Source organism: Aplysia californica, unplaced genomic scaffold (assembly GCF_000002075.1).
Source record: "Aplysia californica isolate F4 #8 unplaced genomic scaffold, AplCal3.0 scaffold00071, whole genome shotgun sequence".
NCBI lineage: Eukaryota > Metazoa > Mollusca > Gastropoda > Aplysiida > Aplysiidae > Aplysia > Aplysia californica.
The window spans coordinates 609,642-627,146 of record NW_004797341.1 but is presented as its reverse complement, the minus strand read 5'-3'; the positions used below and the strand labels follow the sequence as shown (position 1 = coordinate 627,146).

Genomic DNA, 17,505 nt, shown 5'->3' with positions numbered 1-17,505 from the left:
AGGAATGTCCGTGGTGTCGCACCAGAGAGTATTTAATTATACACGTCGATAAAAAGCAGCAAATTTGGCTAAAATTCCCCAAGGATTTCCATGCGGCACGTGATGGTTTTGCAGGAAGCATTGCAGTGCAGTACGCATTGTTAGCCCACTTTCAAAGCAAAACACTTTGAAACATTCCTTGCTGTCTTTCTTTCGTAAAAAAAAAAAAATCAGGGCTATCTAATGTCTTTCAAGATGGTCCTTAACTTTTGTTGAAGTCTGTAGCCTAGAGTGTTGCGCAGCTTTTCATTATTATTATTATTATTATAAAATCATTTATTTTATGGATGTTTTTGTTTTGACACCTCTTTCCGATCTTTTCCACAAAAAATGACAAGCAAATGAAAAGCACATTATATATATGGAGCAGAAGAAAAACTACTTGCTAAATAAAAGTAGATCTGCATGTGTATAGTTGGCAAAGTGATTCGGGTCTCAGAAAATGAAATGATAAATTACGGTTGGCAACTCTGGGCTGAATGCCGAATTGTATGAAGACGAAACAAAATGAATGGTCGTCACGCCCACTCTGCACTCGGCACAACTTGACAACAATAATTAATGGAATACTGCACAATTGTACGCCACAAAACGATGACGGATAACAGTATCACTGATTCACAATGAGATCGTTAGTTTATTAATTTCATTTGTAACCAGGTCCAGTGACCAGTTTCCATCGGGTTTCTACACCTCAACGTTCACTCACGAATACAATTATCGGGAACTCGAACGATCTACAGTCTTCATTCTTAGAACTTGGACATCTTTAACTTTAACAGTGTTGTTGAAGTTTAGTCTGGTCAGGAAAACGTTTGGAGAGGTGTCGAGTATCATAATTTCAGCAGTTGGCTAGCTCTCTAGATCTATCTAGAACTAGATATCTAGTAGTGAATAACATGTCAGCAGAGACAGAGTTGATCGAACATACAGGCGGGTGTCATTGTGGTGCAGTTCGGTTCCGAATCAAAGCGCCAGCTGAGGTGACTGTATACGACTGCAAGTAAATATTTGTTTGTTTACATGGTTGTCTGTCGTGAAGATTAAATTCTTAAACTTTTGTCAAACTTTTGGTTTAGGCTTTTAGAGATCCCGATCTATCTTTTTTCTTTTCTTGTTATTCTTTTGGTTGTTGATGGAGTATTAGTCTCTCTAGTTAAAATGGCAAATTCAGCCAATATCATGTCTACAGTAGAACTCGGATTCAACGAGGTCGCCAGGCCTGACCTAAAATTTCGTTGAATCTGAGTGTTCGTTATAGCAGACATGAGGTTTTGTGTAGATAATTACAGGCACTAAGCAAGTAATGCATAAAGAGAAGTCACAAGTTTATTATGAGCTGTGTAAAAAAAAGACAGATTCGTTCAAATGCACACACCTGAGTCATCTCGATTGTTTACCAAAAAGTTGTATTGCTGTGTAGAGCCTAGCATACGGCAACTTTTGATTCCATAGACCAGCGCACAATTCATTACGTAGATCTACGTCAAGACTAGCTTATCATTGTTATTGTGATCAGTTGCTGAGGGGAAAAAAAAGACTGACGCGTTTGTATCTGCGACGTTCAACGCCCGAACCGCTAGCCCCCCCCCTCTCTAACACACACACACAGCCACACGTGTGCAGGCCGCCCATCCGACCCCAACACACGCCAGAGTAGACTTCTGCGCGTGCCAACAATGCATGTGTTGGTGTGGAAAAAGGCCACTGATTGGTCGCATGCAATCGGGTAAGTGAATAATGGTTCACATTGCAGGTGCAATGGATGGTTTTCGAGAATAGATGAATTTCGTTCAGGGAGAAAAATGAGTGAAGCCACGTCTGCGGGGGCTGTTCACCCTGGAAGCGACCTCGTTGAATCCGAGCTCGCTGATTTAAGTGCTCGTTGAATCCGGGATATTTTTATTGATTTTAAAGAAGAAAATTAAATGGGGAATCTATCTAATCTCATTGAATCCGAGTTCTCGTTGAATCTGAGCTCGTTGAATATTCGAGTTCCACTGTATCCTGAGAGGGTGTGCATGAGCTTCTGCCCGGCTAACAATTTTAATGCAGCCATGACATCAATTGAGGTCTGCAGGTAGAGCTGGATGCAGTTTTTGTAAAATGTAAGGTAGCTGTCGTTATTAGTAACTGTCGCTGTTGAAGGTCCTCATAGTCATAGGAGATTTTTTGTTTGTTTTGGTGTAAGTGTTTTACGGCGCTCACAACTGCATATAAGGTCAAATGAGCATGCATATATATGGTCAAATGAGCGCGCTGGACACAAACATTTTTGGTTGGCAGGAGACTTAGGAAACTCTGAATTTTGCCCGGGTGACGGCCAAAGCCTACTCTTATTGATTTTAGACCTATGGGATCTTTAACGTGCTAGCGCAATTTGCACACGGGACCTTCTAGATTTTTCGCCCTGTCCGAGAAGTTTAGGTATTGATCTTTCCTACTAAAAGATAAGGGGTGTGGCTAAAAGACAGCAGTAAGATGGAGCAAAGGAGTTGCAGTAGAAAGGCTGCAGAAAGAGTCAGGAACCCAGAGGAGGGAACAAAGGAGGTAATGGGGTGGGGGCAGAAAGTGGAGACAAAAGCAGATGACAGAACATTGCTAGAGAGCAGGAAAGGAGGTGAAAGGAGACAACTTAAGAGAAGAAAATTTTTTCTGTCCCTACTCGACTCGGATTCGAACCCGGGACCTTTGAATGAGAGGCTAACCCTTTAACCTCTAGACCATGAGAGCCCCCCATAGGGGAGCACAAAAACCCCCATGCACACATTGTCTTTAAAAAAAAAAAAATCTTCCTTAAATCCAGTAATCAGTAAGCAGATCTCCGTCATTTTACCCCACAAACATATCAAATGTGTGAAATAATGATGACCTAGAAAATGAGACGTGTTTGATTTTGGAGCATATTTATTATTCAATTATTATGGGAAATTAGTAGTAGCACTTTTTTTTGGTAGGCCTTAGTGTTTCACAGCTCTCACAACTGTATAAGGTCATATGAGCGCTTGGGACACATACTGGTAATTAAACATTTTCAGTTGGTAGGAAATTTTTAATTTTGCCTGGGTGGTGACCGAAGCCTACTCATTGATTTTGGACCACCAAGGGATCTTTAATGTACACAACTTGCACACGGGACCCCCAAGATTTTTCACCCTTGTCTGAAAAGGCTAGGTGTAGATCTTTCCTACCATAAGATCTGGGGTGTGGGTGGCTGAAAGACAGGAGTAAGAAAGAAGCAGCCAAGGAGTAGCAGGAGAAAGAGTCAGGAGCCCAGAGGAGTTGGCAAAGGAGGTGAGGGGGATGGGGTCAGAATGTGGAGACGAAAGCCGACGACAGAACTTTGTTAGAGAGCAGGAAAGGATGTAAAAAGGAGACAATTTTAGAGAAGAAAATTTTCCGTCGCTGTCCGGATTCGAACCCGAGACCTATTGAATGAGAGGTGAACACCTTAACCTTTAGGCCACGAGAGCCCCCCTTGTCCCTCCCTAAAGGAAAATATAGTTCCCCTCAAATGTATAAAAAAAAAAAAAGTTAAATGTAGATTTGAAGAAACTTTATGCTATGTGTGCATTGCCGGTAACGTACTTCACTCTGGTTTATGGATGATTTTATGATTTTGAGGCTTGAGCAGTATTGGCACATCGTGAGCCAGCTGTACGGATACCAAGTCCAAAGTTTTGAATAAAAAAAAAAAAAAATAGCAGTGCATATGGTATTGGCTGCATGTGTTCGAGAGATAATTTGTCAAAATTCAGTTTCCAAATGTTGAAAAAAAGTGAGAAAAATAGACCTACATAATTTAGGTAAATTTAAAAGAAGGGAGTGCTTATTTGGGCCACATATGGCCTAAATAAGGTAAGGGAGGGGGGTTTAGCTTATTTAGGCCACACATGCTCAAACTACCAGGGGACACCTTTTTAAGGCAACTGAGTTCGTTCCACTTTCATAATGGTGCACCTTTCTCATTTAGTACAGTTTTGTCTCAGTGTACAACTTATATATATCATAATGAATATTGTAAGAACAAAGCACGATACGCAAAGTTTTGCTCAATCTCAATGGTTTGAATGAGGGCCAGATTTTTCCTTCATGGAGGGGCAAAATCTAGGCTACCATTTTGGCACACTTTGGTCAAGTAAAAAGGTCAAATCCTCCGAATGGACTTCCGGGTCAAATTTGGGGTATAAAAAGTGTGTACACAACGTGGCTGAGTCAAAGTTACACTATCTTTGCCTGGGTGGCACTCTCTCGTACTGTCTCGTAGTAGTACATCTCTCGTACTGTCTAGTAGTAGTAGCCTACATGTAGATGTAGTAGTAGTAGTAGTAGTAGTAGCAAAGATCGAGAAGAATCTTTGGTAGTAGATTCTATCTAGTAGGCAGTTTAGTGAACGTGCACGCGGCAGGGCGAATCGGCCTCGATAAGCCCGTAGACCTTTGTGATCGGCCACGAAGCCTTGTGTTTTGATGGGTCTAAACAACTTAGTGTTAATCGCACTGCCACATCCGACAGGCCTTTATCTTTTTAAAAGGAAAAGAAATGGTCATCAAAATGGTTGAATTTGCGTGAAAATCGATTCGGTAGAACTGTAACTATTAAAATTTGCTTCTGAAAACAAGTTACAAGGCCATTTTTATAACTCGATGAGATAAAAACTACTGGCTGTATTATTCTGTATAAATTATGAAACTTCAGGACGTATTATTATTTTCCAACATCTTTTGCCGCCTTAGCTGTAGAGGTTGAAGTTTTCACAACACTAATAGATCTAGTAATAGGGCTTTCCGTAAAAAATGCATAGATCTACAAAAGCCGAACCACCGAATCGACCGGTCAGCGACCCGGGCACCCCGCTCTCCCCTGCACACTGTGATAACATGTTGCTTCGGTATAATTATTCAACTATTAATACGTGCTGCTATGGCAATTGGGATGTACTGACTGACAAAGCGATTCACAGTTTTGTTTTTATTTTACCATATATTTGACTTTAATAGTGCAGGTGATAGCTAGATCTAGATCTAGATTCCCTGTCTAGAATCAGTAGTAGCAGACAAATGTTAGAAGCAGCCAGAGAGCCTACAACTGCTAGATCTAGATCTAACTCATTGCTATGCCTTTGGGCTTTGGAATTGAAATAAAACGAATTGCACAGTTCTAGTTAATTTTAGATTCAGCAACTATCTGTATTTCCAGAATTAATAATAACAAATCTCACCATAACAATCACTTTTACTTTTATTAGAATAATTAGATCAACTTTTTTTTCTAAAATCTGTTTTGCGCAAACTTAAGACTTTCTCTACGTGTAGAGCACAGAATTTACATTGTAAGCCTCTGCTCAGTCTTTTATTTTTAAGTATATACTTAATAAAATACGTATAGATATAGATCTATATACTCATTTTATGTTATTTTCTGGATATTGTTAAAAACGGGGTCTACCTAGCAAAATACTAGGTTTTAGGACAGGTGGACCCCGGGGTCACCGTAGTGAAATACATGTAAGTAGATTTATTTAAAGATTAGTAGACCCCGGGGTCACCGTAGTGAAATAAGTAGGTTTAATTTTAAAAGGATTGGTGGACCCCGGAGTCACCATAGCCGTAGAGGAATAAGAAGGTTTAATTAAGAATTGGTGGACCCCAGGGACACCGTGATTAAACCTACTTATTTTACTACGGTGACCGCATGGTCCACCTATTCTAAAACCTAACTAGTATTAAATTTCGTTAGGTAGACCCTGGGGTCCACCTTAAACCTAAACCTTCCTATTTCACTACGTTGACTCCTGGGTCCACCAATCCTTAAAATTAAACCTAGATCTACATGTACTTATTTCACTACGTTGACCCCAGGGTCCACCAAACCTTAATTAAACCTAGATCTACTTATAATTTCACTACGTTGACCCAGGGGTCCACCAATCCTTATTAATTTAAACCTAGATCTACTTATAATTTCACTACGTTGACCACGGGCTCCGCCAGTCTTACTATAAAATAAACTGAGATCTACTTATTTCACTATGTTGACCCCGGGGTCCACCGATCCTTAGTCAAACCTAGATCTACTTATTTCACTACGCTGATTCCAGGGTTCACATCCTAAAACAGCATTTTGTTAGGTAGACCCCGCGGTCCACCTATCCTTTTGGGGCTAGATAGACCCCGTGGTCCGCCTATCCACTTCCTTGATAATAACTGGAAAACATGCCAGTTGTCATGAATAGTGAAGAAAAATGTGAGAAAAAAAAGATAACGAGGTAGACGATAATTTGTCAAAAAAATTGCAAGTGCAAGTGAAAATCATAAGATAATTTTGTTATTTTCTGGTGATCTTTTCACGGTTTATAAAATGTTCCAGTGGGCTTACTACTAGATCTATGTCTCTGAAGAACATTTTGCTTGATTTTATTAGCTTTTTTCATGTACTTGAAAGCATAGAATAAAATAGTTTCACACAAATGTATGCACAATACCTTAAAAAAGAAAGATAAGGTCATTGTTGTTGTTGTTTTTTTAACGGAATCCGTTTTACGTTGAAAAAAGCGCTAAAAACAAGTTAAAATTTTTTAAAGAATGCCCATAATATTAGGAATCCGATATTACTACCTTGATCTAGTTTGCTGACTCTTTAATAACCATGAGCTGTTAAGAAAAAAAGAGAATGATATAGGATTTGTCTAAATATGACCATTAGTAAGATATTGCCCATTTTGTCCAATTATCCTTGCAGGTTTTAATCACCCTGTACTGCACCTCAATAAGCACAAAAAGAATATTTCTGTGACTTTGTATAAAGGTGTTTTGTAGTTGAGTTCTATGTAAAATTCTCAACAAAATAATGTACATTTGGACCGTACAACTGAGATAGACACTCATGCACACAATAACATTCACACATTACACATACACATACAAACACACTACTACATTTACTCTCTCTCTCTCTCTCTCTCTCTCTCTCTCACCACAACCACACACAAAACAAACACATACACACACACACACACAACTCTTACACTTGGTCCACTTATTTAGAATCATCCTCTATTTTGAAATAATCCCCCGCACTAAATAAAAAGATCAGTAGAATCTCGACCTTCCGAATCCATGGTTAGTTCAAGAAATCTACCATATGATGTGGCCTAAATAAGGTAAGGGAGGGGGGTTTAGCTTATTTGGGCCACAGTGTGGCCTAAATAAGGTAAGGGAGGGGGGTTTAGCTTATTTAGGCCACACTGTGGCCCAAATAAGGTCACCCTTAAAAGAATCAGACAACAAGTCTTCTCTCCTGAAAAAAATTGCTTTCTGCTGGGCCTTAAAACATCTGAACAACTTGCTGATGTTATTTTTCTTGCAGTAAAAATGTATTTTGTTAGCTCAGTTGGAATCGTGCTGGACCATGTAACGAATCGCCCTGGTTCGAATTCCAGACTAGGTGTTCTTGATTTCTATGTCGTTTTGTAGAGTTCACAAAGCTCTCAACCCATTTGGTTACAATCCTATTGGAGATGGTCGTTCTTTTTTTTAGTAAGCGTTTTACGGCACTTGCAACTCAATGAGGTCATATAAGGTCGTTTTTAAGGACACGCGGGCTAACCCAGATTTCGGGGGTTTCCAGAAATCTTTACCAACATCAAAAGTGGGCATTGCCCTTTCTTTAGGAGAAGTTTGGTTTCTTTGGTGTGTATATTTCTTTGGTTAAAGAGAAAACGCTTCTTGTGTTTTAAAGACACTGAACAAGGGGCAAAAAATTTACCTTCGGTTTTCTAAAAAATAGCATTTTTCGGGATAGCCCTCTATTGCTTAAAAGAGACTTTAAGTTTAAGTGCCAAAGATTAGAGGTGTTATAAGAGAGTAAGACACATAAAAAAGAAGGAGGAGAGGTAAAGACAATAGTTATTTGATAGGAAAAAAAGAGCAAACCACACCAGAGCATCTTCCAACCACCCGCTGAGATGGATGTTGAATTTAGAGGTCCTGCACATGTCTCTTAGAAAAGTTGATAGTTTTGATTGGAGGTTAAACCCATGCACTTATAATACTACTCTTTATTCCAATTCAATATTCATTATTAAATATTGAAGAGAAGCATAGGACAGAGGAGAAGCTAATGACAGGTTCATTTATCGTGGGGGAAACACTAGATGCTAGACAAACTTATTGAAAGAAACAGAATAGTATAGATTTTCTTTTCCTGTTCTAGGGATGTAATATTTCTTTATGGAGGTACTTTTTTTTAGAATGTCATAAATAATTGAGCTTTTCAGTTTTATAAATAGACCATAATATTATAAAACTTTGATGTCTGCCAATACTCTCTAGCTCACACGAATTTTATTACCGATGGGACTCAGAAATCTGTTCTTTATGAGCAAACTTTGCCTTGTCCATGTCCATGTTTTAGATACATGTACAAAGAAGACTATACATGTGCAAGTATAAGAAAAAATTTGGGACTTAAAAATCTGTTCGCTATGTATACATGTGCATGTTTCGTTACGTGTGTGCTTGATGGTAAGTAAGCAGTTCTTCAGTCTACGCCTTAGCCTTAGATTATGACAGTGTATTGGACTCTTTAACTTTTTTGCAACAGTACTATATTTCTGAACCCAGTTCGCTACCTCAGAATTACAAAGTTCTATCTGACATTTTTGGCCGTTTTGAGTAACAAAGACCATGAGGTCAGAAAGCAAATGCTGTATTTGCTGGTATCAAAATCGTAAGATTATTCAGTCGTTATTGAGCAGCTTTGTAATTCTTACGTAGTGAGTTATCTCTGAATCTTTTGGTCAATAAATCAATTTCGTTTTTATTTCAGTTGCAGTGTTTGCACAAAGAAACAAAATTTTCATTTCATGGTTCACAAGTCAAACTTTGAACTACTTCAGGTAAGGAAAAAAGGCAAAGTTTGTTAAAAACTTACCTTATTGTTTAGTAACATATGTACACCTATTTGTGAATTTGTACTTTGTGAAAGTGGACATTATTTCCATTCTTTTAAGATATTAACCTTTATCTTTTCTTTTTTCACATATTGTCCATTCTGCTACCTTCTGTCACAATCTGTTACCATCTCTGTCTTCCCCGGTCAATATCAGTCGTAAGACGCAGTGTGCTATTATCAGCTACAAAACTCGAAAGGCAAAAAAGTGACTTTCCATGACATTTTTGTTTTATTGGATCTATTGAAAATTTGATGTCTCCTGCTTCATTTAAGGTAAAAATAAACAACTATAATCGACTCTATAAATATTTTATTTTGATTTATTTTGGGGGTGTGTGTGGTTTGTTGTAAACTTGGGTGACGTGATAAAGGAATTTGGACTTTGCTTGTGTGTAGCTGTGAGATTATTTATAGAACCATTACCTCATGGCCACCTGTGCTTCAACTATTCAACGTTCTTCATTCGCAACTATTTTAGATGTTGACCCCTTTTCGAGTATGAATGGTATGAAATGTAAACAACTTGTTGTCCTTATGCACGACTGAGGGCTCTGAAAGGTTAAAACGGTAACTTCTAGCTCACTTCAAGCTTGTTTACATAAACAGCTGACTGTGTGGACGTGCCCTGCTAGCTGTTATCGTCTGTTGATCTTTCAGTTTTACGCTTGGATTGACTTTAACAATTCGTTTTTATTGTGTTTTAGTGCTTTTAAAAGATTAGTTAACTTTACTTTAGATCTCTCAAAGGGGAATCCTCACCAAGAAGCCATGGAGGCTATCAGTGTGCATGTGTGTGTATATATATGTGTTGGTGTGTTTGTCATGTGTGTGTGTATGTGTGTGTGTGTGTGTGTTTGTGTGTGTGTGTGTGTGTGTGAGTGTGTGTATGTGTGTGTGCTCTCGTGTGTGCTCTCGTGTGTGTATGGTGCTATTGCAAACGTAGAATTAGGTAGCATAAACATGACACGTAAGCCGACTAGCGGCCTTCCTGGTTTCGGTGAAATGGGGATATTTCATATCTCTGTTTCTTTGCTCTTTTACTATAAACACCAAATGCTGAACACTTTGAAAAAGTTCAGATTCTCTTAGTTACAATAGTGTACGGTAAGTTGTTTGTATATCCGAGTGGTTGGAGCTGGAGAATCGCCGTGGAAAGGGAAGCCCCTTGCATTCGGAATGTGAGGTCGGCCGGTTCAAAATTGACACCCATGCGTTCAAATGCTTTGCAGAAAGATTGATGATCAAATACCGTCTTTTCATTGGCGGAGAACTATACAGCTTTGAGCGTGGTTTCCTGTGGTTATAATTTGAAGCCTTTGGCGTTTGGATTGAAAACCTTGAAAGAAAGCGTCTAAGTTTTCAAAGATCATTTTTAACACGAAATGTGTAAAATACCGGCTAAAAAGAATACCAATAGAAAGAACAGTTCTTTTTTTATTAGAATAAAGTCATCGGCTTGGAATTATTTGCATGAATCCTTCCGCGAAACTCCAGGGAGCACTCAGTTTATTGAAATAACAACAGATCGTCGTGTTTGAGGCAATAAAATACTGATTTGTTATGATCTCACTGTCTTGAAAAAATTAGGCTTAATTTCTTTGTTATAATGATTGTGCTCTGTTAATGAAGAGATGTTTGGTGCTCTTGGTACTCTTTTATTATCTGTCAATCATGGGGTTGCCGCCAGTCAGCGACTTCAGCAATATTTGATTATTATGTTAAATTGAAACAGTTACCATTTTCTTAAACATTGACTGAGAGGTAAAAGTATGGTACCAAAATTCTCAGGAGACATAGGCCTTTCATATGAAACAGATGAATTTGACGTACAGCTACTTTGAAAATTTAATGTCTGGTACCTAGTGTAGTGTAATGCTAATATTTTGTTGCATTTGACGGGAAGTCCATTCTCGTGAAAATTTTGTTTTGTCCATAAGTTTTTTCTCTGTTAATGAATAGTTTTCTACTTCTGTATGTTACCTTGTAGTGGCATAGCCAAGATAGCTGCTAAATTTCAAGTCTATATCTCAATTCTAGGACCCCAATTGCTATGGAAACATGTTGCTCAATTACGGACGCCATTTGTTCCTTTTCGAGTTTTCTCACAACGCACAACTAAAAGTTCTGTATTTTCGTCAAATATGGTCATATTTACTTCATTCTTGTTTTAAATATTAGGGAAAATATGATAGTTTTTGTAAATAATGTTAACTCAGTTTTGAAACTTCCTTCATATGACTGATACTGACCGGCAGGGACACATCTGTAACAAGTGCTATTAAACAGTCATCAGAAACTTTTGTTTTAGTTTGTCTCTAACAACAATCTTTAATGTTGCATAATTATATGTGACACTTGGTAAATGTGAAGATTAAAGCAGTTCAGTTTATGCACAATTATTTATAACGCAAAATTATTGTGAATATGATCTTTGCATCCATTTATATACATGTGCTCACTAAATACCATATTATATCTAAATATAAATCATGAACCTTTTTTTAGTTTATGTAATATCATGTATTTATGCATCATGAATAAAACTGATTCTGAAGTGCTGTATAGTGTTGCATGAAATTAACAACTTGGTAACAACTGCTGCAGTTTATCTAGACAGTAGAACTGAAGAAGTGCTGTTCCTTTATCTCCTGGTTTTCACACATTTCAGGGAGCTGAAAACATCACAACATACAGGTTTGGCACCAAAGTTGCACAACATACATTCTGCAAGATATGTGGTGTCCAGAGTTTCTACACCCCTCGAAGCAACCCGGACTGCCATGGTAAAGCATTTTTTAGTCAGATATCTATGGGACTGCCGGGTTTTCTTTGACGTAGCTGTTTTTTGGGGGTTAGAGGAGCTGCTGAAACATGACAAAAATTGAAATTGTTTGTTTTTTTCATTCATAAACAACTGTTTTAGGAATGTGCGTGGTTGGCTGGTGCTCTGGTGTGGTTTGCTCCTTCTTTCCTATCAAACATCTATGGTCCTTACCCCCCCTCCTTCTTTTTTCTGTTTGTTACTTTCCTGTAACGAACCTATTCTTCGGCACATATATAACCTTAATGTGTTGCAAGTACATGTACAGTAAAACACCCCCTAAAGCTAAAAAGAAAACTGTTATAGGATTTAAATGTGTTTGGTTTAAGCGGACTCTACAGTACTTGTTTTGGTGTTATGTTGCTTTGACATGCCAGCTTTTATTGAGCTGTCTTCAATATTAGAATGATGCTTGCACTAATGCTGCTCATCGAAGACAGTCAAGTTGACACTGGTACGTTTTATGTGGATTCAACAGTGATTCCCAGAGTCGTGTTTGATGCCCTTTCTATTTCACACTACATTGTACTTCAGATTTATAAAGAAAGAAAAAGAGAAAGCTTTGACATGAATCCTTGGCTGTTACCTTGTGCTCTTTGATTTTTTAATATATTTTGCCTGTTATATTTTTTAAAGTCTAACATATAATGGCATGAACATAGACATATCCATGCAAATACCCTGGTACACAATCGCATACATACACTGAAAATCAAACATGCCCAAACACAAGCACAAACATTTCCCTTTGTATTAATTTTCTTTAAAGACCTGGACTGGAAGAAAGAACATTGTTTCTTAAGATTAAGAGTGAGAAACAGACTTAGGTAAACTTTTCAAAGTCAAATTAGTTTCAGGGACTATTTTATTATTTCTTTTTTAAAAAAGTTTTAATTTGATATGTGGATGCTTTCAAGAACTTCATACTTTTGTCTCCGCTGTTTTATGCAAACATTTTTTTAAAATTATGCAAACGGAGCCCAAAAATCTGAAATTATGCGATTCTGTTAATTTTTAACAAAGAGTGATAAAGGAAAATAATCAGAAACTATGCAAAAAATGATCAAATATCAAATATTGCTAAAGTATGCGGGGTGCATAAAACCACGGCGACAGTACTTATTGACCCTTAATTGATCATAGTGTAGTCCATGTTATAAATCTTACACCCCCCCCCCCCCCACTCTCTTCTTTCAGAAGTCCTATCTTTTACTTTTAGGGCCTTTCCAGATTCTGATATCTGTTGTTTAGTTTCTACACTTACGTTTATATAATTTAAATAAGAATTAATTAAAAAATTCCCCTCTGTTCCTTTTGAATCGCTTTGTATTTGATACCTGTTTTGTTTTGTTTACTTCCTTGCCTGTAGGGGTTGCTCCACACTGTCTTGACCCTGGAACTATGAAATCGACGACTGTGGAAAAGTTTGGAGGCGATGACTGGGAGGCTGCATTTAAGACATCAGACATACAAAAGCACTCAAAAAGTTAAAGTGTTTCATGTCGGAGGCACATCGCTGGAAGACTCATTTGCAACTGAGCTACAAGGCTGTCAATTGTAACAAAGCAAGGATGAGGCTGTCCGAAAAGTAGGAGGAAAAATAGTCATAACTGAAAAATTGATAGCTTTTTGTATAATTTGGGAACGGTATGCTAAAGGTATGCACTTTTGAATGGGTCTGTATAACACAATAAAATGTGGACATCGTCAATTTGAAACAGATATATACATTGTTGTATTGTACTGTAAATGTAGATCTAGATCTAAGACTGCTGAAGAAAAACAGGTTTGAAAAGAACTTTTATATGTTTTGTTTTGAAGTATAGCTATTAATGATAAATCTATAATAAATAAAGATGATGGTGCTTGCCATGAACAAATTGGTGTGATTAACATGATTTATAAATAAAAACCCTTGGCTCTTAAGTCTATCTGCTTCTTATCCATGCATAGTTCTAAAAGCAATGATATACAGTATTATATGAATAAGGGAATAATTCCAAGCACAGTGTTACTTTTTAAATCTGTAAGACGAATCCATGAAAAACTATTTTTTTAAAAATGTTCTCCCTACTTTTCCTACTAATAGCCTTTCGTATTTGTCTCATGGGGTTATGGGAAGGTAAGCAGGCCTATAACATGTAGTGGTGCACCCAGGGAGTTTTCATGAAGTCCTCTTAACCTTCCCTCTGTGTAGAGTATTTGATAACTTTCTTATTTTTTGCGGGTTTTTTTCAGCATTTTTCGTAGGCTGTGCCTGCTCCTTTCTTTGCACCTGGCTGGCCGGGTGAACGCTGTGCCCCCCCCCCCCACCACAATAAAAAGTTTTGTTTATAAACTCATTGAAAAGTAATTCCTGACATAAAAATAATATCAAATTCAAAATTATTCGAGAGTGACTCTTTTTCTTGCTGGAGTTAGAAGATCACAAAACAAAGAAGTATTTTTTACAAAGATTGCATCATGCTGTATTTTCTTATCACAAAGTCACTGCCTGTGTAATTTGCCTTTATGTGGGTTGGTTTGTTCCTATGTGATTTTTATTTAAAAAACGATGATTTCCCAGAAGGCTTACTGGTATTAAGAAATTGACAGAAGGACGTGAATGAAGATGCAGAGTGTATTCCGACTTTCTTGTTGCTAATAATGCTAAGTTGTATGATCTGTCTCCTGGCTGTTTCCCTCAGAAGAATTTTTCAATTTTGTTGTCGTTTGTAGATCTAGAGCTGATTCCTGTTTTTGTAGGAAATTGATTGTGTTTTTTTGTGCTTGGTTTTTGAGAGTAATAGTTCAGTGTGGGGGTGTAGCTAACATGAATGCGGAAATCTCGAAATCACAGATAGCCCAAATAGTTTGTCATTCCCTCGTCTGTTTAATTTTATGTTATCGATTAACCCCATTTATGGATGTGTCAAACTTATTTGTCACTCTCTGAACCCGACTGTTGATAAGGTAGGGGAATGGGGGCTGGTGCTGCTGGTGTCCAACTTTTCCAACACTTTTCAAATTGAAGTTTAAGAATGGAATCCTGGTAGAATTAAAAGTTTGTTCTTGTCCTGTCTGGACTGGAGCTTTCCAACTCAGCTTGATGTCAGGTTTCGTTGAGCTCTTTTTTGTTTCGAGTGAAGTTTTAACAAGAACTATAATAATAATGATAGCAATACTTGGTCCATCAATGTCTGCTGACGATGACCAGTAAATCAGCAGAGAGATTATTTCTTAAGGCAAAATAGAAGAAATGAAGGTTAAGATGACTTGTAACTTCTACTATGGTCAATAAAAACAATTTTGGTATACAGAAAAGTTTACATTTTGGGCAGTCTAACTAAAGCTCCGCTTCCACCTGAGGATGCGTAATCGGCAAGAGCACCAGGTTACTTATTCACTATTTCTTTGTACAAAGTAGGTTCCGATCTGGTTCTCTGTGCCATATACACACACACATAGTCTATCTTTGTGTACCATATATATTGGGTTATTGGGTTTTGGTTGCTATGTTTATCACCACCGTGCTGTTATATATACTGTTGTATGGGTTTATTGCCTGTGTGTGAGTTGTTACATGGCACTACTGGTACTTTCCACTTCTTTTCTACCTCCCCCCCCCCCCCCCCCCCGTTTCTGTTATTATATGCTTTTTCTCAGCAATAAATGACTTATAAGTTCTTGTGTTAATATGCTCAATTTTACTCAGAGGAAATGTCTTTTTAAGTGCCGTTACTGTACATTTCCATGAAAGATGATTCTTTATGCTTTCATCAGTGTGCCCTTTGTTGCATTGTTTGATTCTCACATTAAAAATTTTGTTTTGCAGAATGTGTTCATCCAATGATTCTTGGTTTATAATAATATAACCAGATGCTCTCTTCTTTGCCAAAATAATATTCCTTGTTGCCGTCCATAAGGCACCATATTTGAAGAAAGGAATTTATCAGCACCAGGAATATTTGTACAAAATGATTAAATCTGCTCTGCATAATATTTAATATAACAGTATTTTAGTATTAAGAACAGTAAGCACTGTTGAGTAAAGTAAAGGACAGCTCGCTACCCAAGAATTACAAAGTTCTATCTGTTAAGTACCTAGTTTTGAGAAATATGACATTAAATTATTTTGAGTTTCAGTGCAGCGTGCCAAGCTTGCTTGAATGCAATTTTTTGAATATCTCGATGACGACTCCGAATAATCATGATTTTGATAGAGCAGACAGAACATAGTTTCTGTCCTCATGGTCTTAGTCTTAGTAAACTCAAAAAGGCGAAAAATGTCAGATAGCACTTTGGAATTCTAGGCTAGCAAGCTGGCTGGCTTTTCTACTCATCAGCAGTCAGTAAGTCAGTAAGCTTTATAGTTATAGCGTATTAGGAGGTCAAGAGGGATATATTTTCATGGCAGAGTGTTTTGTTATTTCAGATCTTAATTCGAGTCCGACTTTAATGTGATAAGTGTTCAGGGACTTAAAAAAATGTGCAGACCAATACTAGTATATTTTTAAATGTCAATTTTATTCTTTTTATATCAATTTTATTTCAGTGTGTCATAATAAAATAATTCATGTTACAACCAACTATTTACATGATAAAACAATAAAGATATATATAATTAACATTCATTGGCCATTGCTGTTGAATACTTTGCTTACTCTCTGTGAGTATCACATATTGACTGCTTAGAGTTAAGACTCCTCAATAAGCCGTTTTGAAAACTGATGAACTATGATTAGTCTTACTCTGAGCAGTCGATGTATAAATACTCTCCACAAGTACAAAAGTTTTTTTTTTGGGGTGGGTGGGTGATGTTGTGTTCCGAACCTTGAAGTCTATCATAAACCAAGGGTCATATTCACATACAACCCTTCAAATGAAATCAGTAATCAAGTACATAGATCCATTTCCCTTTGTACTTGTATTGAAAAGACAAATCACGTTGCTGGAACCAAAATATTGAATGACATGATCCATCTTACCCTCAAACACACCACCGCAAGAATGAATGCGGAACAAGTGCGATAAAAGAAGGCCTTCGTTATTATATTCTTTGCTTTAAAAAAAAAGCACAATGTGTTCGACCACACACTAAAACAATTTCAATTTTCTCTGTATTTTAATTACATTTTTCTGAATTTGCCTCTGGACATAAAAAATAATAAGCATGCATGAAGTACACATTGATACTAATATAAGATATTTTGATGGAAAATGTAACCTTGTTTATAGTGGTTCGAATAAATGAGTTGGAGTTGTTGTGTGCCAGTCAAGGAGGATTAGTGACTTGATAAATAAGCAGCTTCCAGGATGTTCCGGATGAGCAAGAGCTCCAAAGCAACTAAACAGCAAGTGTGAAAAATTGAAAAAACTGATATCGTCTCAAAAAAGTCGAAGAAACAAAAGAAAAAGAAGTTCATGAGTGGGCATATAGTACAGGCACCCTTTCTTCATCTCACATTAGAAAAGATTTGAGGGAGACAGATGGAGTACTCTTGAAGGTAAAAGAGAGAGCAATTCTAATTCTATTCCACATACAGGCATGTGGCATATATACCCACTGACACAAAGAAAAAAACCCAAACAAATCCAGGACTAATGCACTGCAGGGTTAGAAAGGTTGAAAAAAAGATTTTGGGTATGTTGCCATGGTTGCATGCATCAAGAAAATTTTGCTTATTTAACTAAGATGCGACTATTTTGAA

General features: G+C 37.3%; 1 protein-coding gene across 1 annotated transcript; it reads left to right on the top strand.

The window, feature by feature from the left end:
- The first annotated feature begins 513 nt into the window (after positions 1-513).
- LOC101854935 (centromere protein V) lies at positions 514-16,428 on the top strand. The gene is made up of 4 exons (XM_005093859.3): positions 514-1,042; positions 8,869-8,938; positions 11,663-11,777; positions 13,185-16,428. The coding sequence occupies exons 1-4, from the start codon at positions 939-941 to the stop codon at positions 13,304-13,306; spliced, it is 411 nt and encodes a 136-aa protein (XP_005093916.1). The 5' UTR covers positions 514-938; the 3' UTR covers positions 13,307-16,428.
- Positions 16,429-17,505: the final 1,077 nt, after the last annotated feature.

Bases quoted from the DNA above. Each gene is read 5' to 3' on its own strand.
- LOC101854935 (XM_005093859.3), top strand. From the start codon at position 939: ATGTCAGCAGAGACAGAGTTGATCGAACATACAGGCGGGTGTCATTGT. The intron at 8,939-11,662 runs GTAAGGAAAAAA...CACACATTTCAG, and splicing joins CAAACTTTGAACTACTTCAG to GGAGCTGAAAACATCACAAC. The intron at 11,778-13,184 runs GTAAAGCATTTT...CCTTGCCTGTAG, and splicing joins AAGCAACCCGGACTGCCATG to GGGTTGCTCCACACTGTCTT.